Source organism: Anguilla rostrata, chromosome 13 (genome assembly GCF_018555375.3).
Source record: "Anguilla rostrata isolate EN2019 chromosome 13, ASM1855537v3, whole genome shotgun sequence".
Lineage (NCBI taxonomy): Eukaryota > Metazoa > Chordata > Actinopteri > Anguilliformes > Anguillidae > Anguilla > Anguilla rostrata.
Window position 1 is genome coordinate 33438177 of NC_057945.1, and position 24665 is coordinate 33462841.

At 40.7% G+C, this 24665-nt stretch overlaps 1 protein-coding gene across 1 annotated transcript in view; it reads left to right on the forward strand.

The window, feature by feature from the left end:
* The window catches only part of cacna1sa (calcium channel, voltage-dependent, L type, alpha 1S subunit, a), a 34311-nt gene extending 10469 nt beyond the window's left edge, over positions 1 to 23842 (forward strand). The window contains exons 8-45 of the mRNA XM_064304691.1: positions 524 to 669; positions 1037 to 1118; positions 1205 to 1365; positions 1792 to 2017; positions 2388 to 2560; positions 3073 to 3228; positions 3727 to 3841; positions 4271 to 4370; positions 4631 to 4700; positions 4791 to 4923; positions 5478 to 5607; positions 5890 to 5949; positions 6066 to 6172; positions 9461 to 9548; positions 9985 to 10092; positions 10339 to 10391; positions 10604 to 10750; positions 11277 to 11478; positions 11570 to 11728; positions 11845 to 11955; positions 12160 to 12243; positions 13326 to 13373; positions 14774 to 14800; positions 14919 to 15044; positions 15604 to 15669; positions 16061 to 16152; positions 16319 to 16478; positions 16912 to 17039; positions 17209 to 17305; positions 17559 to 17661; positions 17797 to 17898; positions 18228 to 18355; positions 18713 to 18838; positions 18993 to 19207; positions 19774 to 19865; positions 20104 to 20198; positions 20503 to 20595; positions 20934 to 23842. Of these exons, the coding sequence (XP_064160761.1) occupies positions 524 to 669; positions 1037 to 1118; positions 1205 to 1365; positions 1792 to 2017; positions 2388 to 2560; positions 3073 to 3228; positions 3727 to 3841; positions 4271 to 4370; positions 4631 to 4700; positions 4791 to 4923; positions 5478 to 5607; positions 5890 to 5949; positions 6066 to 6172; positions 9461 to 9548; positions 9985 to 10092; positions 10339 to 10391; positions 10604 to 10750; positions 11277 to 11478; positions 11570 to 11728; positions 11845 to 11955; positions 12160 to 12243; positions 13326 to 13373; positions 14774 to 14800; positions 14919 to 15044; positions 15604 to 15669; positions 16061 to 16152; positions 16319 to 16478; positions 16912 to 17039; positions 17209 to 17305; positions 17559 to 17661; positions 17797 to 17898; positions 18228 to 18355; positions 18713 to 18838; positions 18993 to 19207; positions 19774 to 19865; positions 20104 to 20198; positions 20503 to 20595; positions 20934 to 21167 (4543 nt within the window). The 3' untranslated portion in view covers positions 21168 to 23842. The remainder of the gene's footprint in view (positions 1 to 523; positions 670 to 1036; positions 1119 to 1204; positions 1366 to 1791; positions 2018 to 2387; positions 2561 to 3072; positions 3229 to 3726; positions 3842 to 4270; positions 4371 to 4630; positions 4701 to 4790; positions 4924 to 5477; positions 5608 to 5889; positions 5950 to 6065; positions 6173 to 9460; positions 9549 to 9984; positions 10093 to 10338; positions 10392 to 10603; positions 10751 to 11276; positions 11479 to 11569; positions 11729 to 11844; positions 11956 to 12159; positions 12244 to 13325; positions 13374 to 14773; positions 14801 to 14918; positions 15045 to 15603; positions 15670 to 16060; positions 16153 to 16318; positions 16479 to 16911; positions 17040 to 17208; positions 17306 to 17558; positions 17662 to 17796; positions 17899 to 18227; positions 18356 to 18712; positions 18839 to 18992; positions 19208 to 19773; positions 19866 to 20103; positions 20199 to 20502; positions 20596 to 20933) is intronic.
* Positions 23843 to 24665: the final 823 nt, after the last annotated feature.

Genomic DNA, 24665 nt, shown 5'->3' on the forward strand with positions numbered 1-24665 from the left:
TCACATTTATTTGATTTTAAAATCAATCGACTCATTTTCGAAATGATGATTTTTCTCTAGTTGTGATCTGGGGTTGTGTCTTGAGCCACTTAGGCAGAGTGTGTAGTGTCAAGAATCTTGTGTAGTTTTTTCCCACCAGGGTAGGGCATAATTAAGTTTGCCTGTGTCACCTAGTTTAGCATTGTCTAAATCTAGCTTTACATCAAGTCAACATTTAAATTAACCTTCCATCCATAAATATCATTTAATTTAGTGAAAGTATTGGATGCTATACCTTGAACTGTAAATAAATGAAAAGTCGTAATTTTTCAAATCTTTTGAAACAGAAAATAAAAAGAAATTAAGTACAGTATCGGCTAGAATAATGTAAATAGAAAATGCAAAGGAAGTAAAAACAAAAGTTAAGGGGTAAAAATGTGAAGCATAATCAAACATTTATTCTTCTTATCCATCGCTCTCTTTCTCTCTCTCTCTTCCTTTCCCTGTCACTTCGGACTCCTTCACCGTTTGTTCCTTCCCCCAGAGAGTTCACCAAAGAGCGAGAGAAGGCCAAGTCACGCGGAGAGTTCCAGAAACTGCGTGAGCGGCAGCAGCTGGACGAGGACCTCAAAGGCTACATGGAGTGGATCACTCAAGCGGAGGTCATGGACATTGACCAGGACGGCCAAGGTGTCACCCCCTCTTTTTTTATACCAGCTATCTGGCTTTAACCATGGATTAAATGCACTTTGAACAGTCCCGTAGCACTAGTGTCAGAATCAGCAGTTAGCCTCATTATGAAGCGCAACTACAAACAGGAGTGGCTGAAATGCTATGCATAGTAGATTGGAAATTAATAAAAAAATTAGATGCATTTCTTAATTATGGGCAACTGCATCTCTAATATGGGCTGAGAAATGTTGTGAGTAAATTGTTGGACTGTAAACCCCAGAAATGGGGAAACACCACCTTTATTGTGGAAAACTTTAAATTACTGCCCTTCCATAGAGGTGAAGGTTTGGTGATGCACTGGGCTTTAGCGTAATTCTCTTTATAGGTCTCCTACCTCTCGAGGAGGGAGGGTCAGACACAGAGAGCATGTACAACATGGAGGGCATGGGTCGTGTCCTCTACTATTTGTGAGTACTACAAGTCCAAAGCTAATCGGTTACTACCTGCCAAAGTGAAGGGTGTCGTTCTGAACCTTCTCGTGCTCCATTTTCAGCCGTCGGTGGCGTCGCTGGAACCGTTTTTTTCGCCGGAAGTGCCGCACGTGGGTGAAGTCCAAGTTATTCTACTGGCTGGTGATCCTGCTGGTTTTCTTCAATACTCTGGCCATCGCCACGGAGCACCACCACCAGTCTGAATCCCTCACTAATCTACAAGGTCACTTCCACTGTGGAACTGTGTGAAGTAGCTCTTCCCAGCATATTGCTATGTAACAATAGACACATTATACACAGATTTATTTTAAATTTATTAAATTACTTTGACGTCCTTGTATTATTCCTCTTTTGGGCCTGATCTACTAAGACATTCAGCTTGTGCAAAACATTTTAGCACACGCAAACCAATAACATGACCAATGATTGGTCATGGTATTTGTTTTGCACCAAATATTAATTGCGTTATTAGTTTTGTGTGTGCTGAAAAGTTTTGCACGTTCCAAAGGTCTTTGTAAATCAAGCCCGTTGTTTCCTCTTGAGTTAAAATGCGTTTATACAGCACACACTGATGCATTTTAATAAAAAAGGAGTTGTATCATTATGTTGTTCAAACGCTTTCCCTTGATTTTTATGTTCCTGAATGCAGACAACACCAACAAGGTGCTGCTGTCGATGTTCGCGGCCGAAATGTTCGTGAAGATGTATGCCCTGGGCTTGCCCTCATACTTCATGTCCCTGTTCAATCGCTTTGACTGCTTCGTGGTGAGCATGGGCATCCTGGAGCTCATCCTCGTGCACATGGACGTCATGACGACCATGGGCATATCCATCCTGAGGTGTATCCGCCTCCTGCGCCTTTTCAAGGTCACAAAGTAAGCGGCTCACGGCATGCTGGGTAAATGTTGAGGGGAGGTCGGGGGGGGGAGGGTGGTTGAGAGGTCAGCTTTATGAGATTTAGAGTAGAGGAACTCTAGGCTGTGGGCTACATATAAGCCATTCACTGATTTTAGTTTACTGATTGACCATTTAAAAGATAATTATTGATTTTCCGTGACATTTTGAAACAATTTACCGTGAAGATTCATTTGAGGTTTTATTTATAACAAGAGTCATATCTCATACCATGTCTAAGGTCTTTGCTCAAGAGCATAGATTCACTTGAGTATCTATGAGTCACAACTGGTCACAACTTGTCTTGCCTTGTTACAGTTTTATTCAGACATGAATTCCCTCTGTCTGCAGATACTGGACGTCCCTCAGCAACCTGGTGGCCTCGCTGCTCAACTCCGTGCGCTCCATTGCCTCCCTGCTCCTCCTTCTCTTCCTCTTCATCGTCATCTTCTCTCTGCTGGGCATGCAGGTGTTTGGGGGCAAGTACAACTTTGCCGACCAGGAGGTCGCGACGACACTTCCAGGCTATTCAGACGGAAGCAGGCTTCGCCATCCAAAAGGCCCTCAAGGTCCTAGCGCTGCTATTCCAGGAGTTACCAGTGACACAGGCAAGAGGACCCTCAGGTCCATACTCTGAAACCAGAACCGACTTGACCCAAATCTGAAAGGGTACCTTGAGGTTGCACAGACACGACTATCTCAGCATCTTTCAGGCAGTGCCCTCCATTCTCCTTTGTAGCCATCATTCAGTATGCACAAAGAAAATGATCTTGGAATACTACTTTACTTAATGCAAGTAGGTTTGAGACTTCCTCAGTTTTGGTGGTGTCACCTGTCAACACGCAAATAGAAAAATAGGGTCTAATGGAGATGGTTTATGGTTCATAACTCTGCAGTGTGTGGTCCATGCCTTTGTCAATCTTAAAAAGTGCTTTTTATGTACAGCTGAAAGGTACGTTCACTGCACATGCATCTGAATAGTGATACACTAATATTTGAAAACATTGTCGTTATGGCTCTCTGATAAAGTCACCAGACTATGATGCAGTGCGTCTCCTTTGTTGTGCCCAGATACTGACAGGAGAAGACTGGAACTCTGTGATGTACAATGGAATCATGGCATATGGGGGACCGGTCATGCCAGGGATCCTGGTCAGCATATACTTCATCATCCTCTTCGTCTGCGGTAACTGTATCCCCCCCACCAGCCATTCACAGTTAAAGATGGCACCTGTTTTTTTTTTTTTTGAAGGACAGCAGACATCCCACCTTCCTCGTGTAGGCTACTCTTTCTTTTTATTCAGTTGTAGGAAAGCAGCGCCAGGATGGGGAATCAGATGCATGGTTCACTGACTGTGTCTCAGTGGAATATTTATTTTTTTAATTATGTGAATTTCAGAATGGCTAAGTTTTTATGGACCAGGTTCAGCATCTTCTTGTATTTTCTGTAGGACACCCTCATTGAAGAAAACACTTGCTGAGCAGATTCTGAGAATCTGCAATATTTCTTAACATATACAGTAGCAAATAGCACCTTTTAGATCTGAATTGTTTCTGTTCAACTGACTAGGGGGTGCTGATGGTTTTTAGGCTTAGATTTGAACTATAGTCATTATGTAATCTTGGGCTTTAGATTATTGCTGTTTAGCACAGATTTCCAGCTACATTGTCCTTAAGTATCCGCACACAGACATCCTCCTGAACGTCTTCTTGGCCATCGCTGTTGACAACCTGGCAGAGGCAGAGAGTCTGACCTCAGCGCAGAAGGAAAAGGCTGAGGAGAAGAAGAGAAAGAAGCTGCTCAGGTGAGCAAAGCAGGTCTCAGGTACTGCAAGACGGTTCAGAAAATTTAAGCTTTGCAAATCATGACAGTCAACATGAGATGGCTGTATGTTGAAAAATATACATTCTGAGCAATTGTTTAGGAATTCTGTTTGATTCAGTCCTTTTCATTTAAAAAAATCTTCGAAAAGGAGCAAAATATTAGTACGGTGTTTCAGAAATGCTTAAGCACTGACAAGCTCTGATCACCATTAGTCACAAGACACTGGATTTGACGGGGCAACCGTTAGCCTCCTGCCTCGAGGGCTAACGTACACACATGTATCCTGGTCGCGACATAAACTCAGAGCTCCTTGCATTGCATATTCAGTCAACACCGTAGCTCCCATTCACGTCTTTCTCTGACTGTCTTCCTGTGTGAAATCCACGGCTTTCTGTTCTGGTTCCATCAGAGCAAACCTCCCTGAGAAGGCTGATGAGGACAAGGCCATGTTGACTAAGAAACTGGCAGAGCAAAGGGCCAAGACTGAGGGCATCCCCACCACAGCCAAGGTCAGCCAAAAAAAAAACTACCATACTCTTATTCAAGAGGGCTCATTTAGTCAGCTGTGGGCTTAGAATGATTGAGTACCACAGCCATAGACTATGAAAGACATGTCATGTTAGGTATCCTAAGTGGGACATTGATAAATGGTTTAACGTTGTATAACATTTTCTAAACATGACTGTTTAGACTGCACTAATTACAAAAACTTTTAAAAATAGATAAGCCAAAGCCATTTTTTGGTTTAAGCTCTCGTTGTCTTTTATAGCTTAAAGTGGATGAGTTTGAATCGAATGTCAACGAAATCAAAGACCCATTCCCCCCAGCCGATTTTCCAGGTAAACATGTTTCGTGATTAGAAATGAAGCCAAACGACACACAGTGTGCTGAAGGATTCTTGACCTGTCCTTTATTTGTTTGTTTCCAAGGTGACGATGAGGAGGAGGATCCCGAGATTCCACAGAGCCCCAGGCCCCGTCCAATGGCAGACCTGCAGCTGAAGGAGAAGGCTGTGCCCATGCCAGAGGCCAGCTCCTTCTTCATCTTTGGACCACAGAACAAGTCAGTACCATATACTGCTAGCTCAGCCGCTTACTGGAGCCCAGAAGTAGCCTATGGTCAAGCTTATCCCTCTGAGACCGATTTTAAAAGCATATAACAAAAGATAGTCATGAGGTAAAGAGTGACCAGCTGGTGCTATGGTTCCATGTGATCTCTGCCGGCTGAGGCCCCAGATTTAGGTGCTGCTCCTTGTTGGGTTTTCGAACAACTTTATTGATTATTTATCATTTCATAATAGGAAAGGCGTACAAATAAAGATAAAGGACAAATCACATTTACAAATCACATGGATAGTCATATGATCCATATGTTGTGTGTGTGTCACATAGCATCCATGTGCTCAACTTCAACTGAGTTTTGGGTTGAGTAACTTGAAACTGGGTAAAGTGAGTTTTTTTAATGGTGACATGGCAGCTAAATTCACATTTCACAGCCACATGAATGAAAGCTCTTTTTAAATTCAGTGCAGCTCTCCAGATGTGCACTAGATGAGAGTGCAGTGCAGTTGGAATCTCTGTCCAGGTTTAAAGCAGCTCTCCCTGTAACCCTGTCAGGTTTCGAAAGCTATGTCATCGGATCATCAATGCCACCACCTTCACCAACATCATCCTCCTCTTCATCCTGCTCAGCAGCATCTCTCTGGCAGCTGAAGACCCCATTGACCCCGTGTCCTTCAGAAATCAGGTGTTCATGTATTGTAATCCCTAAATTAAATGGTTGCCAGTCAATTATCTGGCCTGGTGTTCTTCACGTTAGACATTTTAGCTTAGTCTGATTCCTCACACACTTGTACTGTTCGAAAGTAATAATCATAGAACACGTCCCAGGAGACTAATTCTGTAAATTCAGCAAATCCAGTTACATTCCCGTACAGTCCTAGAAATGGGTTCCGCAAGGAAAGAAGCTTTCATTCATGGAAAATCAGAAGAGTAATAATCTCATTATTATCATTTCATGCAATTTCAGGTTTTGGCTTACGCTGACATTGTCTTCACATCAGTGTTCACAGCTGAAATTGTGCTCAAGGTAAAACGTCTCTGTTAATAGTCAAGAGTGTAATGCTGTCCTTCTGACACAATCATACGTATAATGCAACATGTTTACGGATCCATCTGACTACTTTTTGTGCACCTCTACGACAGATGACCACATACGGCGCCATTTTGCACAAGGGCTCCTTCTGCCGGAACTCCTTTAACATCCTGGACCTGTTAGTCGTGGGCGTTTCCCTCCTGTCCATGGGAATGGAGTGAGTGAAGTAAAACCGACGCTAAAATCCGTTTGTGTTAGAACATGGAATATAGTTAAAGTAAAACTTAAAGTTAAATGTATTGATAGCTTTTTGGTCAGCGGATTTATGTATTCACACATTTCATTTTTACAGAAGAATGTAGAGGCAGTGCAATATTTCCAATTGGTCCGTTATCTATAGATCACGATTTTGTGTCATGTTATCTCAACATAACAAAAGTTGGTTTCTCGTAATAACAACTTATTTCTAGTGATCACAACACAACATGTTGTTTTCTTGTGATCGCAACTTAATTATTTTGTTATTGCAACATAACAAAAGTAGTTTTCTCCTAATAACAACTTATTTCTAGTGATCTCAACATAACAGAAGCTGTTTTCTTGTGATCATGTCTTATCTTGTGATCTTTACATAACAAAGGTTTTTTCTTATGAGCCCGACTTATTTCGATTTCTCATGATAACTTTTGTGATCTCAATGTAGCAAAAGTTGTTTTCTTGTGATCACGACTTGCCTTGTGATCTCCACATAAGAGTTTTCTCGTGATAACAATTTAGTTGTCTTCAGATCTCGATAAAATGAAAGCTGTTTTCTTGTGATCCTGATTTTATTTATCTCATGGTCTTCACATAAATGTTTTCTCATTATCTCAACCTATTTCTCCCATGATCTCAATGTAAATAAAGTTGTTTGCTCGTGATTACAATCTATCTTGTGATCTCCACATAAAAATTGTTTTCTCGTGATCACAATTTAGATGTCTTCAGATCTGGACATAACAAAAGCTGTTTCCTGGTGATCATGACTTATCTCATGATCTCAACATAACAAACGTTTTCTCATGATCACATCTTATTTATCCTCTTATCATGACATAACAGGTGTTTTCTTTTGATCACAACTTAATTGCCTTTTGTTCTCAACATAACAGTTTTCTCATAACTTATCGTAACAAAAGTTTTTTGGGATCATGCCTTATCTCTCAAGATCTTGACATAACAAATGTTTTTTTCTTGTGATCTCGACATAAAAGTTTTCTCATGATCTTGAGATCTCAATGTAACAAAAAATGTTTTCTCGTGATCATGACTTGGGATCTCGACATAAAAGTATAACAACTTTCCTTGAGATCTTGATGTAACAAAAATTTTCTCTTGATCACGACTTATTTATCATGTCATATCAACAACAAAAGCTGTCTTCTTGAGATCACAACTTATTTATTCCATGATCTCAAAGTAAATAAAGTGTTTTCTCATCACGATTTATCTTATCGATTTATCAAGATTTCAACCTAACAAAAGTTAATTTTTTGTGAGCATGACTTATTTATCTAGTGATCACAACAAAAGTGATCTCGACATAAAAGTTTTCTTGTGATCAGAACTTAGTTGTCTTGAGATCTCGATGTAACAAAAGCTGTTTTCTCGTAATCACGACTTGTGATCTCGACATAAGTTTTTGCATGATAACAACTTAATTGTTGAGATCTTGATGTAACAAAAGTTATTTCTTGTGGTCATGACTAACTTATCCTGTGATCAAAACAAAACAACAATTGCTTTCTCACGATGAGAGCTTATTTATTCTGTGATACCGATACAACAAAAGCTGTTTTCTGGTGATCACGACTTATCTTGTGATCTCGATATATAACAAAAGTTATTTTCTTGTGATCATGACTTATCTCATGATCTCAACATAAACACGTTTTCGCATGATCGCATCTTATTTATCCTCTTATCTTGACATAACAACAGCTGTTTTATTTTGTGATCTCAACATAATGAAAGTTTTCTCAAAAAGTTATTTTCTCGACATAAAATTTTTTTTCTTTGCATCACAACTTGATTATCCCGTGATCTTGACATTACGAAAGTTATTTTCTATTGATCACAACCTATTTGCCTTGTGTTCTTGACATAACAGAAGTAGTTTTCTCATAACGTATCACAACAAAAGTTGGTTTTTGGTGATATTGACTTATCTCAAGATCTCGACATAACAAATGTTTTTTTCTTGTGATCTTGACTTGTGATCTCGACATAAAAGTTTTTGCATGATAACAATTTAATTGTCTTAAGATTTTGATGTAACAAAATCTTTTTTCTCATGATCACAACTTATTTATCATGGGGTATTTATATAACAAAAGCTGTTTTCTTGAGATCACAACTTATTTATTCCATGATCTCGATGTAAATATAATTTTTTTTGTTATCATGACTCTCAAGATCTCGACATAACAAAAGTTTTCTCTCGTGATGACAACTTTTGATCTCGACATAAAAGTTTTCTCATGATAAAAATTTAGTTGTCTTGAGATCTCGATGTAACAAAAGCTGTTTTCTCGTAATCATGGCTAACTTGTCCTGTGATCTCAACAAAACAAAAATTGCTTTCTCATGATCAAGTCTTACTCCTATGATATCAACATAACAAAAGTTGGTTTCTTATTATGATTTATTTATGTCATGATCTAGATATAAATAAAATTGCTTTCTCGTGATCATGACTTATCTTGAAACAAACGTTTTTTTTTTCTTTTGTGATCACAACTTCTCCCAGGATCTCGACAGAACAAAAGTTATTTTCTCATGATCACAACTTATTTATCCCATGATCTCGATGTAAATAAAGTTGCTTTCTCATGATTACAACCTAACTTGTAATCGCAACATAAAAATTGTTTTCTCGTAATCACAACTTATTTATCCCATGATCTTGACATAAGAAAAGTTGTTTTCTCATGAGCATGACCTATTTATCGTGTGATCCTCCATATAAGTTGTTGTCTTGTAATCACGACTTCGATAATCTCGTCCTCTCGATAAAACAAAAGTTGTTTTCTTGTGATCACAACTTATCCCATGATCTCGATAAAACGAAAGTTATTTTCTTGCGATCTTGATGTAACAAAAGCTGTTTTCTCATGATAACACCTTATTTATCCCATGATCTCAACATTAGGCAAAAGACTAATTGTACATGTAGAAGTACTATGGTTAAAGTGTCTTTTTATACACATATACTCATTCACTGTACCAATACTTGGACCAAGTTTTTTATCACATCTGAGGTTTGAATTGCTTGTTTGGAATTTGCGAGCATGGTGATGGCGCACTAAAATAATAATCCTTTATTCACATTAAGGCTTTGGGATGAGCTAACCAGTCTTGACTCAGATTCTAGCAGCAGGAAGCCATCATAGCTTTCATGATATGCTGGTTCTGTACTCCTTGAGTGAATACACATGCAGTATCTGTGTTGTTTTCCCTTATGAAGGTCCAGTGCCATCTCTGTGGTGAAGATTCTGAGGGTGCTTAGGGTCCTTAGACCCCTGAGGGCCATCAATCGGGCCAAGGGGCTGAAGGTTGGAACTATTTCCCCTTCTTATCATACCTGCTTCAATGACCAAAACCTTTAACCCTTTATTTATTATCTCTTTATCTATACCCATTATTCATTATTTATTATTATCTGATGCTGTATTGAAAATCCAGTGCTGCTCTATTATTACTCAGTGACATAAAAAGGTTATAGAATGTATAAGTGCCTAAAAAGAAAATATATAATATTCATAGCATTTAATATTGACTGAATTTGATGGACAGGGTTGTAGGTCACAAATAGTAATCAAAGACTTAAGAAACCTGTCTGTGTTACAGAACAGGGGCATGCATCTCATTTTACTGTTGAGCCACATACACAAAGGCACATTTTCTGTTTAATCATTTTGACATTATTGTGGGGGCAGCAGTCTTACAGATGTGTGTGTGTGTGTGTGTGTTTTCCCTCCTGTCGAGCAGCATGTGGTCCAGTGTGTGTTTGTGGCCATAAAGACCATTGGCAACATAGTCCTGGTCACCATGCTGCTGGACTTCATGTTTGCCTGCATAGGTGTGCAGCTTTTCAAGGTGAGCTATAAGGCCCTTAGACCTCCTAAAGCAAGAGCTTACACATATGGCTATCAGACTTGATAACATTTTTATGCATTTTTGGCTAATACCGATATGTGTAACCAAATTCAGATTTGATTCAGACTTTTAACTTATCCATTAGATTTGTAATGTTGAGCTATGAAAGTGTGATTTTTGAATTTACATCATTGACACTGACATAGTTGACAAGCCAACTATTTAACTGTTTTTCTTTTCCTGAAGGGTAAATTCTTCATGTGCACAGATCCCTCTAAAATGACTGAGAATGAGTGCAAGTAAGAAAGCGCCTTAAATGCTTTTTTTGATTTGCATGTTCCGTGTTTTCAAAATCGATTGTCACACCTATTTTCAAAATTATTCATCATATCATCAGTTTATCCAGAATGTTTATCCAGATGTTTTATTCACATAGCCAGCCACCATCTCCCCTGTAATAACCCCTCACCTTTCTACTACTGTATTCATTCTCTACATTCCATGTTCACAGGGGATTCTACATCAAATACCAGGAAAACCATCTGCATGAAATGGTGGTCGAGAAACGGGAGTGGATCAACAGCGACTTGAACTTTGACAACGTGCTGAACGGCATGCTTGCACTCTTCACCGTGTCCACGTTTGAGGGTTGGCCACAGTAAGTGTTGCCCATGAAGGAAGCCAGCATGAGAGAACCAGGGTCATTGCCTTATGCCACAGGGGGATACATCAGTCTAGGACACAGGTGTAAGAATTCAGTACTGGAGGGCTGCAGTATTTGCCGTTTTTTGGCAGCAGGTTTCATCCCCAATGGTTAATTTAAGCCATTGACTGGCTGATGCATCCAGCTACCTCGTACTCAAGGCCTTAACTGGGTGCTGATTAAAAGGAATCCACAAGGACCTTTGCACACTGAGGCCCTCCTGGACATTAGTTTTACACCACTGGTCTAGGATAACAAAATTTTTTTAAAGTTCACCCTCCTTCCCACCTACTGTAATGTAAATGGACTGCTTATATGCGCTTTTATCAGCGCTACGTCTCTCATTCGCCAGAGCAGTTAGAGTTAGGGTTAGTTCTTGCTAGACACTTCGACATGCCAGGCGGTTGACGCAACCTCGACTGCCAGCAATCGGTCTTACCTCGAGTATACGCCCTTCCACTGCTCCACTATTCATCCGTAGGTTACTGTACAGAGCCATCGACTCTCACTCCGAGGACATGGGCCCCGTCTACAACAACCGCATCGAGATCTCCATCTTCTTCATCGTCTACATCATCCTCATCGCCTTCTTCATGATGAACATCTTCGTAGGCTTCGTCATCGTCACCTTCCAGGAGCAGGGCGAACAGGAATACAAGAACTGTGAGCTGGACAAGAACCAGGTACTGCAGTACTGAGGTATTCCTGCATCACAAATAGACAGTTAATAAAATAAATCCATCTCCTTATTGTTTGCACCTCTACCCCCAACAGCGTCAGTGTGTTCAGTACGCCCTCAAAGCTAGACCTCTGCGATGTTACATTCCCAAGAACCCATACCAGTACAAGGTGTGGTACATTGTGACGTCCTGCTACTTCGAGTACCTCATGTTCCTGCTCATTATGCTGAACACCCTCTGTCTGGGCATGCAGGTAAACAGTGGTCCACACTGATGCAATATTTTATTCATCCGTAGAACTCTTGTGTCATCGAAAGGGGTCGTTCAATTAATGTTGTCTTTGTCCCCCGCATCCTTTCAAACCAACAGCACTGCAACCAGTCTGACCACATCACTCACCTCTCAGACACCCTGAACGTCATCTTCACAGTTCTCTTCACCGTGGAGATGATCCTCAAGCTCATGGCCTTCAAAGTAAAGGTGACTGTCTTGTGCACGATTGGTGCAAGCATTTCCTACAACACCATTTATATATATCCTTATGTTTAATTTGATCATAAAACACTGGCCTCTGGTTGTAGTGGCATTTTTTCAGCAGCAACGAGTGTACTTCCTCCATTTTTGGTCAATATATCCCTCTTTGCTTCCAAATTAATGGCAATGACCTGCCCCTTTTCTGCACAGGGATACTTTGGGGACCCGTGGAATGTGTTTGACTTCCTCATTGTCATCGGGAGTGTCGTGGATGTCATCCTGAGTGAGATTGACGTAAGTTTTATCTCTGTGTTGATTATGTTGTAGCTGCTGTTGTTGTTCAATAGTTTTTGAGCAGCACTATTATTTGGATAACATGCTAAGTTACTGCTACTTCCTCCATGTCCTATCACTGATTTGAATCTGTAGCCTTTGGGTGCGCTTCTTCTTTATCTATGGATTTACAGTTTACACCAAAGGTCACGGGTACAAATCATTGGTGGGTCACTGCTTTTTTATCCCGGGAATGAGGCACTGAATGCAAATTGCTTCAGTAAATGTTTGGCTGCAGAAGTGCACAATGTATGAAATGTAAGCTGTGGTAGTTGCCCCTTATTGAGCACGTCGGATACCAAAATGAACTGACTCACTTTGAAATTTGTAGAAGAGCTCCCCTCTCTATGGCCATTCATATGTAACATGGACTGTATGTATCCAATACCCTCACCTAGATTTACACAGGCCACGCACCACAGCAAGCGGTCGGTTTCAACTCTAGTTCACAGGACGTGGTCAGTATCAGTTTTGCCCCAACCCTCCTGGTGTGTGCAACCGCACTCAAATCCAGCCGCTTCAATCCCCACCTCACCTCCACTCACACAACAGTTCATCCTCCAACATGGCATCACACCTAGGAAACCCCTGTCCACCTCTTATAGAAACACTGATGAAGCTCCTCTAGGTGAAGGGACAGGGCTTGTGAGTTGTAGTTTTGAATCACGGATAGGGCTACTGTTGTGCACATAGACAAGGTACTTTGAGTCACCTGGCCTTTGTTGAATGGCCTCAATGGGTAAGTTGAAATCTGTGCTGTGTAGCTATGTATAGTCATCACATCCACTGCTTTGTAGGCACGTAAATTGCATTCAGACACAGCTTGGACCTCTCCCTCTGTGTGCTGTGCCATGTGTTGGACACTTTGTCGGTTTTTTTTGGTTTGGCCTTTTTTTTGTCTTATCCCTACATTCTCCTCTCCTACCCCATTTACCTCCTTGGCTGCTGGTTTTTTCCCCTTTGGCTGGTCTCCCTCTCCTCTGTCCCGTGGGGTTTCTTTCTTTCTGACCTTCAGTCTCTTTCCCCTTTCTCTTCATCCACAGGCTGCCCTCGCCGCTAGTGGAGGGCTATACTGTCTACAAGGCTGTTCGGTAAATACATGCATGCCTGCCTTGCCCGTGCAGTGTGAGCGTGCGCCTGAGTTAAATAATGTTGATGATTCAGCTACCCTGTCCTCCTCGCTATGTGTCAGGACAGTACATTTCCTCACCCCCCTTCGCCCCTGGGCCTCATAAATTCCTGAGTGTTGCCACCTGTGTTTCTGTCAAAAGTGGAAGTGCTTCCCAGAACCGGACAGCTGTTCGGCCCCGTTCAGTCTGAAATGCTGACCAGGAGCTGAGACCGCCAATGGCGGCTCACCCCTGGGTTAAACATGAAGAGGACGGGGGGCAGGGTGTGTCTGGGGTGACTAACAGTTGCTGTTCTGTGTCACTGTCGCTGTTGTACCAGTTCCTGCGACCAATCCCAAGAGCTGCTTGCTCTGAGAATCCCTTTACAATTCCCTGTGTGTTCCTCTGTCATCCTCTGGCAAATATGTCAGTCTGTGTATCTGTGCTGGCTGTGGTTTATAACCCTTTGAACATTATGTTATTCTGGAAGGTTTTTTAAATTCTAAGTCAGTGTTCTAGAATTCCATTGCTTCCTGTTATCAGTACTGATTGTTACATCAGCATTAGAATGTACCATTAAGAACATTCTAATCACACATTTGTGATCTTTCACCTTAAAGAATTAAATGTATTTTAACCACTTTACACAGTGTGATATGCAGTGACACTGACACAAATACAATTATTCAATGGACCGATTCACAGATTCTCTTGCTGTGGTAGTGAGATAGTGCTGGAGTGCTGAAGAGAAAATACAAGACATGGCCAAAAGTGTGTGGACATCTGACATCAAACATCTCATCTCAAATTATGGGCATTAATATAGAGTTGCTATTCCATTTACTGCTATAACAACCTCCACTCTTCTGTGAAGACTTTATACTAGGTGTTGAAGCATTGCTGCAGGGATTTGCTTCCATTCAGCCAGAAGAGCATTAGTGAGGTCGGGCACTGATTGGGGGATTAGGCTAAACAGTTGAGGTCAGGGCTCTGTGCAGGCCAGACAAGTTATTCCATACCATTCTTGACAAAACCATTTCTGTACAACCCTTGCTATGTGCCCAGGGCCATTGTCATGCTGGAATAGGAAAGGACCTTCCCCACACTGTTCGGGAAACACAGCATCATCTATAACGTGATTTTATGTTGTAGCATTAAGATTTGCCTAGCCTGGAACTAAAGGGCCTAGCCCAAACCATGAAAAACAGCCCCACACCAAGGGGTGTCCAAATACATTTGGTAATATAGTGTATATTAGTTGGTATTTTTTCAGTGTTTTTATTCTTAGAGTTCACTTTGACCTTGAAAATTTATTTGGCTGCATGTAAAAGCAATTTTGCAATGGGATGTTGGCTAATCATATCTTTGCTTTTTCTATTTAGGAGGTAAACCCGATGCAAGCTATAGCAGTAAGTGTCCCCTGTGATTACAATATAGGCCTATCATTGGCAAAAAAAAAAAAGTGGAATGCACACATGCTATTTTTTGAGTATTTGTGACCTTTTGTCTTTTTATTTGACTTTTTAGGACTCAGAGAACGCTCGGGTCTCTATTACCTTCTTCCGACTGTTCCGTGTCATGCGTCTGGTGAAACTGTTGAACCGATCGGAGGGCATCCGGAATCTTCTGTGGACCTTCATCAAGTCTTTCCAGGTCAGCCCCTGGTGGAATATTTTTCATTACATTACATTACATTACAGGAATTTAGCAGACGCTCTCATCCAGAGCGACTTTTTCAACGCTGAAAGACATGATGGCGAGGCTGAAAGCTGGACGTAGCGACTTTATCTTAAAGGAAAAAGTCACCCAAAAAGTTTAAAAAATTTTTTTTACTACAAATGGACTGCATTTATATAGCGCTTTTATCCAAAGCGCTTTACAATTGATACTACAGTATCTGCAGATGATAAGATACCCAGACGACCCATTTTATAAATTGGAAAAATTACTCAAAATTACTCCTAATGATCTGTTTTATAATTATATAAATTGTATATGTATCTACATGACCAGAAACATCCCAAACACATTCTTGAATGACTAGTACAGGTAAACGTGCACAAATTCGGGAAAAGTGCATAAAGACAAATTTCCAGTGCATCATAGATATGCCCTATTGTGGTTATTTTATAATATTTCTCGGATCTGATTCTCAGTGTAGGTTAGAAAAGACTGTGTTTGTGCTGAGTTCCCATTTCCCTCTGTGCTCCAGGCGCTGCCCTACGTTGCCCTCCTCATCGTCATGCTGTTCTTCATCTACGCTGTTATTGGGATGCAGGTAAACGCTCAATTCAAGTCCATTCAATTCAACTTTATGTCTATAGTGCTTTTTACAGGGCCACTCACAAAGATGCTTTTTACGGTGGAATTAGGCAACAAAAAAACAGGCTTGAAACCCCAAAAAGTGAGCAATTGAGGATAAAAACTCCCCAGTGGGAAGAAAAAACTGTCAAATGGTGGTGAGAAAAAACTCCCTGATGGTAACAAATCTCAAAGGGAACCTGGCTATAGAAGGGAAGCCCATGCTCCACTGGTGGACCTGGTGTAATGGTAGTGAAGATAGAATGAATGGTAAAAAAAACACTCCACATCTCACTGTAAGGCCTAGTCAAAGGGGAGTTTGCACTGAGGGTGTAGGAGCTGTCTCTCTAACATTCTGTCCTTTTCAGGTGTTCGGTAAAATAGCGCTCGTGGACGGTACACAGATCAACCGGAACAACAACTTCCAGACATTCCCGCAAGCTGTCCTTCTGCTTTTCAGGTGAATGTTAATTCAAAAGTGGGACTTTAGTCAGATATCCACACACAAATAAATAATACCTGGGCCAAGGTCGTAGCAGGTTGTGAAGCCTACGTCATTGGCCAATATCCTATTCAGATTGTGATGAAATCTGAATGTGAAATCCTGAATTTTATATGGGTTTCAGGTGTGCCACAGGGGAGGCCTGGCAGGAGATCATGCTGGCCTGTATGTACGGGAAGCGGTGCGACCCAAAGTCAGATTACCTGCCAGGAGAGGAGTACACTTGTGGTTCCAGCTTTGCAATCCTCTACTTCATGAGCTTCTACATGCTGTGTGCCTTTCTGGTGAGTACAATGACCTGTGCTTTCTCTGGGGTCGCATCAATAGTAGGCTTGCTCCAGACATTCACCTTTCAGACAGAAACATGCATGGATATAACTTGAAATAACTTATCCTCATTTTTAAATTTTAATACCCGATTATAATTATAGACCCATCTCACTGCTGCATTATGCTTTGTAAATTCGGAATGGTCTGCTCTATAGCACACACATATTTACACAATTCATACTCAAAAATTTGCTTATGATTCAATAGTACCATGGAGGCCACAACAGTCACAAACTGGTTTCCTTTTGCTCTATATAAGGAAGAATTTAGCTGGATGTTCAGAAAGCAAGAGGTTCTATGAACAGTTTAAGTGCAACACAGTCAATCGCAAGCTTAGGAATTAAGCCTCAGTCCTCACTGAAGAAGCCATCTTCTTTTTCACCTCAGATCATCAACTTGTTTGTGGCAGTTATCATGGACAACTTTGACTACCTGACCCGTGATTGGTCGATCTTGGGTCCCCATCATCTCGATGAGTTTAAGAAAATATGGGCCGAGTACGACCCTGAAGCAACGTGAGTATATAAGGTTCATAGTACTGATGTTTAGAACTATTGTTTCTAAAAAAACATATTTTTTACTTAAGGAAAGCTTCAAAGGTTTTTGTACTGAGTTGCAAATCCCCACCAGTAGAAAATAATAGGGAAAGACAGAAAATAATATTGGTTTCCTCCTTTGCTCTAGGGGGCGAATCAAACATTTGGATGTGGTGACTCTTTTGAGGAGAATACAACCGCCGCTGGGTTTTGGGAAATTCTGTCCTCATCGTGTGGCATGCAAGGTGAACCAAGCACAGCACATGCAGCCTTAATAGTTTCCAATGTTCTATATTTTCAAAAATATGTCTTTTACCACAGCAACTTTATATACAATATTTTTTTTTTAATAAAAACTTTTTACACAGGAGTTTAGTTGTTGTTTTTATTGTTTTGCAACAATCCAATATCAATCTACTGGAGATCACAAATTGAAGGACATTATAGCTGGTAATGATTATTAATCTTTGATTGTTTTGTACTGTAATGTGATTCCAGCGCTTGGTGTCTATGAACATGCCACTAAACAGCGATGGCACGGTGACCTTCAATGCTACCCTGTTTGCTCTTGTCCGAACGGCCCTCAAGATCAAAACTGAAGGTGGGTCGCTATATCTCAGGTGTGCAGTCCAGTATGTAACTAAGTTCCAAAACCAAGCTATTTACAATTTTCAGACGGGCATCTTTCTCCCGTTTTCTCTTTGCAAGCTAATTTTGCTTGTATTCTGTGTTTCAGGTAACTTTGAGCAGGCTAACGAGGAGCTACGAGCTATCATAAAGCAGATCTGGAAACGCACCAGCATGAAGCTGCTTGACCAGGTCATTCCCCCGATTGGAGGTGAGCACCGAGGTCATGTATCAGCACGGAACTTCAGCATTTCTAAACACACCATAACTTAATGATGCATAATTTAGGAAAGGGGTATCCAACCCTGTTCCTGGCGATCTACCGTCCTGTAGGTTTCACTCCAACCACAAAGCACACCCCATTCAAGAGCTAGAGATCTCTTTGAGCTGCTATTTAGTGGAATCAGGTGTGTCAAATTGAAATGGCAACCTACAGGATGATAGATCTCCAGGAATAGGGCTGGGCAGTCCTGATTTAGGCGAATGATCTGCGAAATGTGTTTGTCTCAGAGTTTCTAACATCGATAATGTTCTTGTCAGATGATGAGGTGACAGTGGGCAAGTTCTACGCCACCTTCCTCATCCAGGACCAATTCCGCAAGTTCATGAAGCGGCAGGAGGAATACTACGGGTATCGCCCCACCAAAAAGAATGCCACTGAGATACAGGTGAAACCTTATCCCACTACTGTCCCAGAAGCCTGCATTTGTGTCCTGCACTCCTCCCCTTTTTCTCATTATATTTCTCTTAATTCACATCCTCCCTTCCTTCATGCCTAATTCCATTGGCTCCCCACTCTAACCCCCTCACCCTCCTTGAATCTCTGGCTCCCACAACCCTTACCCTGACTCCACCTCACGCCTCCAACCCCTCCGATGTCTTTTCTCCCCCCCCCCCCCCTCCATTTTATCCACTAACTCCCAACCCTTAACTCTGCCCCTTAACTAATTACCCACAATTCCCCCTGGCCTGGCACAGCCTGCATCATAACTCTCTCTCTCTCTCTCTCTCTCTCTCTCTCGTAGGCGGGACTTCGCAGCATTGAGGAGGAGGCAGCACCAGAGCTCCATCGGGCGATCTCCGGGGACCTGATGGCGGAAGAGGACATGGACCAGGCCTTAGAGGAGGGCGCAGAGGACGGCATCTTCAGGGTGAGAGAGCTGCTGACATTGGCTGACATTGGCTGACATAGCAGGTGCTATAACAGGTGCAGATGACCGGGCAATCAAAGGTGGCCATTCTCCCCACTGACCTCTAATTTCAAATGAACTCATTCTCTTGAGTTTTGCCTTTTTTCCCGGACAGCGTTCCGGTGGCCTGTTTGGGAACCACGTGGACCCCTTTGGCATGGAACGGAATATCCCCCTGTCGAGCCACGTGACCAGCCAGCGGCCCCTGCAGCTCTCGGAGAACCGGCACGGAGACGCCGAGTTTTCCCCCGACTCCGTCTTCCACCCCAACACCGAGTTCTTCCCCATGACTCCCAATAAGGCCAACGCCAACAACAATGCAGGCGCATGGTGAGAGTCCTGCCCGAACACTGTCTATGGGGCTGTCACACTGTGTGTGTGTGTGCGTGTGTGTGTGTACCAAACACTGTCTATGGGGCTGTCACACTGTGTGTGTGTGTGTGTGTGTGTGTGTGTATACCAAACACTATCTGTGGGGCTGTCACACTGTGTGTGTGTGTGTGTACCAAACACTGTCTATGGGGCTGTCACACTGTGTGTGTGTGTACCAAACACTGTCTATGGGGCTGTCACACTGTGTGTGTGTGTGTGTGTGTGTGCATACTAAACTCTATGCATGAGGCTGTCACACTCAGTGTGCGTGTGTGTGAGTGTGTGTGTGCGTATACCAAACTCTGTACATGAGGCTGTTACACTGTGTGTGTGTGTGCTTACCAAACTCTGTGCATGAGGCTGTCACACTGTGTGTGTGTGTGTATACCAAACTCTGTGCTAATACTCTGTGTACCGAACGTTGACTTTCTGAGATTGTATATAAAAGTGGTGGCCAGCTGGCCTCTTCCCTCAGCCATTACTGTAAACCAGGACCAGCTCATTGTAATGTGTTACTTTTTCAGGGTTTCTTGGGAACAAGAGAGGGATGCAGAGTTTCAACTCACTGAAGAAAGCAACTACCATTCCAGTAGAGACAAACAACAGTCCAGTTTAGGTCAGTTTAAAAACATTTGGTTTGCCGTTCTATTTATTAAATTTTTTTAATGTCACCTTCCATTTTTTATCAAAGGCCTTTTTTGACAATAAAGAAGTGTATTAGAGTTTTATACTTAAGAAATATTATGTCTAAATAAAGTTTATAAAATGTTTTACATGAAAGTGAAGATGTTTTTTTTTTACATGTACTGGCTGTTGAGAGTAAGAGGAGGCTCTGTTCTTTGTGTCACCTGTAGGAGACCCCACGATTTCCCCCATGAGTGGCGCCCCCCAGAGGGACAATGCAGACGTGCTCCTGTCAGAAATCACAGTAAGGACAGACAGTACTCAGGTACAGTAAATGTGTGCTCATTGGACATTACGCAACAAATAAAGTTAATAACTAAAATCAACATGAAATCATTACTGCCAATGTCTGCATTTATCAGGGGTGGCTAAGATCTGTCCTGCATTGAGAAATGTTGTTTGTAGTTCTCAAAGGAGCTAAGTTCTTTGAGTGATTATAAATCAGGTCCCTAATCCAATTAAGTACAATCAATTACATATAGTGCGATTACAACCAGAACATTATTGCCTTCACATTGAGTACATGAAGCTCACAAGATGCTGAATGTAGCCCACTGGTCTCTTTGCAGTACCCATACCACCCCAGCCACAGTGGTAGGGAGTCTAATAACTCCCAGCATGCAATGGGCCCAGTGCCAGCAGCTGACCAGCTCATACAGGAGGTGAGTACTGAAACCTCCTGCATTATTAATGACTTTAAAATAGCATTACTGCTGTTAATATCAAATTTGAAGTGTGGTCTGATTTTATTTTGTCTAGGTGTACCGAAAGAGAGTGTCACCTCTAAATTAGTTAGGTTTGCCTGTTGCCTTTAGACTTTCCTCAAACACTTCTTTATCCAGACGCGCAGAAAGTGTGCCATATTGAATGGCACTTTTGACAATTTCTTAATTTTTTATGTGTTTGTAAGTTGCAGAAATTGCTGTAAATTGGTGGTGCATATAAAAACATTATGAAAAGTAATTTGGCTGAGTCTGGCCCTGTACCCTCTCTCACTCAGGTCCTGATACAAGGTGGTATGGATGTCTTAGCACGGGACCCCAAGTTTGTGACAGTGACAAAGCAGGAGACGGCAGAGGCCCTGTGCATGGACCTGGATGGCGTGGAGGATTTGGCCACGGACATACTTAACGGTCGCAGAGGCCGTGTGGTCAAACGGCGACCCAGACCCATCCCCACTCCTCCCAGCCCTGCCCAACCGCAGGACTTAAACCAGGCCAGCAGCAGCTTGTAGGCTGTGTCGTGAGAAGCACTTTTGTGACTGCACTGTGACATCACAGCTTATGAGGCTTTGTGAGTCACATGGCGGGAATGTAGAGCCTGATTGGGTGGCCTTTGAAAAGATTTGAGATTGACAGAGCTGAGCAGGCTAATAGGCAGTGTCTAGCCCCATTACACAGGATTTTAAGGTGACTGGAGTTTTTGTTTCTCTTACACAGAAATAAGACAAAAATTGGTCCTTTTAGAGACGAAAGGGGTAATGCTCTACTGCCTACACAGCTCATGCTTTCTCTAAGGAATTGAGGGATAACTGAAGAAAGAAAACAGTTTTATGATCTTTCGTTTTACGCATTATGAAAGAAATACCATTTGAAGGCTTTTATACATTCTGAACCATTTTTTAAATTTAATCAGCATGTGTAAGTCGCCCAGCCCAAAATATGGGGGCACTATTAGGGCTACCTCTGAGTAAAGAAAGTGCAAGTGAGTCTGTTGTGCTCATAGCAAATGAGAACACTGTACAATGCTGAAATGGTCAGCCTACAGCCAGAATAAAATGGAGGAGTTTACAGATATACCCCATTCAGCACTGCCCCCAAAGATATTATCTAATTCCAACACTGTTTCCTCATGGGATAATCAATAATAAAATTAATTAAAAATGGATGAAACACCAAAATGCATGGAAAAATTAAAAACATGCACATTCAAAATCTCAACAAGTGACAGACAGAAAACAAATCATAATATACAAAGTAGAGTCCGCACACTACTGTATACTGCTCCAAATATAAAAGTGATGTTTCCAACTATATGCCCTTGATCAAATAAATGCTTTTATCTTGGGAGCAGTAGGCCTATACAGTATGTGGACTCTATCTATTATAGATAAATTACTATACACATTTTAAGCCAGGCTGGCAGCACCTGGCTCTATTTACAGGAGTTGGTGCTTGGCTTTGATTAGCAGTAGCCATTGAGAACAAACAAAGCAGTCTGGGGAATCTGCCGTTCCCTTTTTCCTCTAACAGTGGTGATGGGCTTCAAGGCAGTAAGAAAGTGAACAGGAACTAGTGTGAGTTCTGGACAAATTAAAGTGCTTTATTGCGGATTGCGTATCTGCTTATTGGTTCAGTTTCTTATTTAATTTTTTATTAGACTTTTCTGAGAGTCAAAAGTTCTATGGTCTTGTTAAACTAATTTTTAAATGTTTTCTTGTTTTATAATTTATTATCTATCAACTTTACATTATTTTGTTGTTCTTATAAATAAATACTATGTTTACCTTCACTGTAGGCCAAATGTATAATGCATAGGTGAGAAGTAATGCAAGTTATTGCAAGTAATGCAAGCCATTTTTTAACTTAAGAGATATCAACAGGATTGTGACACATCATTTTGTTAATTTGCTGGGTTGATTGCATGTCAAAACATCTTGACCTCGTTGTGAAGATTATTTCATCTAATTTACAAAGAAGCATTTATCCTCTTCCTGTGAAGAACTTGGCACTGTCTATTTGGTTCTCACATTTATTTATTTATTCTTTTCAAAAAAGCTTAAAATCAGGCCTGTAGGTGTTTTCATGCAAAGGAGAAAAGCCATTTACGGTGTTAATGAATTTGAATGTGTCTCCCATTTCAACATAATTAGCAATATTCACATTCTTCAACTGCATTTACAGACGTTTCTATGTACAACCCATGTTAAGAGACCTGTTTTGTGTTGTACTCAGAGGGGGGATTTCTGATATCAAAATGTGCTAGAAGCAACATTAATAAAGAGGATAGGTTTTTGCCAGAGTAAAGAACATATTTTCATGCTAAAGCCCAGAATTATTCTGTCACATGCTTATTTGTTTGGATCTCTACGTATTCTACTGGATTACATTTTATTACACAGGCTGACCTGTATCTACTGATATTTTCATATTGATTTCTGTGCATTTTAAGTTTGACAGCCGCATTTTCCCCCAGTACTTACAGTGCATTCTTCTGCTTCGATACGAGTGTAAGGAAACTGCCTCATGGGAATGTTTCTGAAGACTCATGCCTGAGTCAGAATACAGAATAACTGCCCTTTCAGATTACAGTTATATTCATTGTCTCTGTTTTGCTTATTCAGATGAAACTATGTACAGGGCAGTTTTCCTGTACCATTCCTGGACTAAATCCAGAGGATTTGGCAATTGATATGAAGACAATTTGTGGTTTTACAGTGGTTGGTCTCTTCTAGCAAACAAATTATTATTATTATTATTATTATTAATAGTAGTAGTAGTAGTCGTACTGATGCTCTTAATATTTTATTAAGTTCTATTTATTTAGTCAATAAATTCAAGAAATGCTGGGATACAAATTTCTATTGTACATTTCATTGTTATTCACAGTATACCATAAATCTAAGACTCAGAAATGTATTAATTGAAGAGAATCTGAAGGCACAAAGAAGTGCTATGTGAAATTTGTGATGTCCGAAATTACAAGAGTATTCAGTCAAAAGGATTTGAAAGGAGATCCTGTGATGTTTACCCGACTTATCCACAAATTTATGATTAATTTTCCCCTTGCTGCTTACATTGTCTTTTGTCTCCATAATGTATGGTGCACATCTGTGCACATAGAAATACGTGGTTTTCAAAAATGGATGATAAAAACTTTTAAGTACAAATCAAAGCAACCATTGTCTGTGTTATTTCATCATAACCATTTGGTAAGTATATTCACAGTACATCATATTATTTAAAAAACTTTTTTCTTTATTTTTTTTTGTGATGAAAAAATATTGAAGCCTGCTCACAAAAATGCATTTAAGTATCATTCTGTTTTCAGATTTATTCCCGATTAATTAAGTACATTATTAATAGTAATTTCATTGAATCTTATGTTCGTTTTTGATGAGTACCATACCAGTAACTCAGTTTTAAATATCATTTGTGAGATATAAAAATTATATCTATAAAATATTTTATTCTAAACATTTATTACATTTAGAATATTTTAAGGGATATGGCTAGGAGGAGGCAAGTGTGTATCAGAAAATAATAAAAACACCAATATGCCTGAATTTCCGTACATTACATACACAGATTAAAACAAACAGATCGTATTATACGGGCTTGAAAGCTGGGAGGGGTTGCACTGTTCTTTAAATACTGTTGACCATGGTGAAGGTTATTGCCAACTACGGAGTGGAAATTGGAGCTTCAGTGACGTGCTTGCTGAAGGTGAGACAGAGTACCAGAGTAAACACAACAATAACAAAGGGATTGCTAAAGTATTTTACCATGTTATCATAAATAAATTTCGATTTAATGAAATATTAAACGAAAATCAAATACATTAAATGCCAATTTATATATGATTATATACACCTTATTCACAGTTGACTCTCCTGTCAAAACAATTGTGTCAATACGGGATCAAAACGGCAATCCAATGTGTAAGGAATAAAGTAAGAATTTGAATTCCAAATGTACAGCAACAAAAATTGAAAAATATAGTTACAAAATAA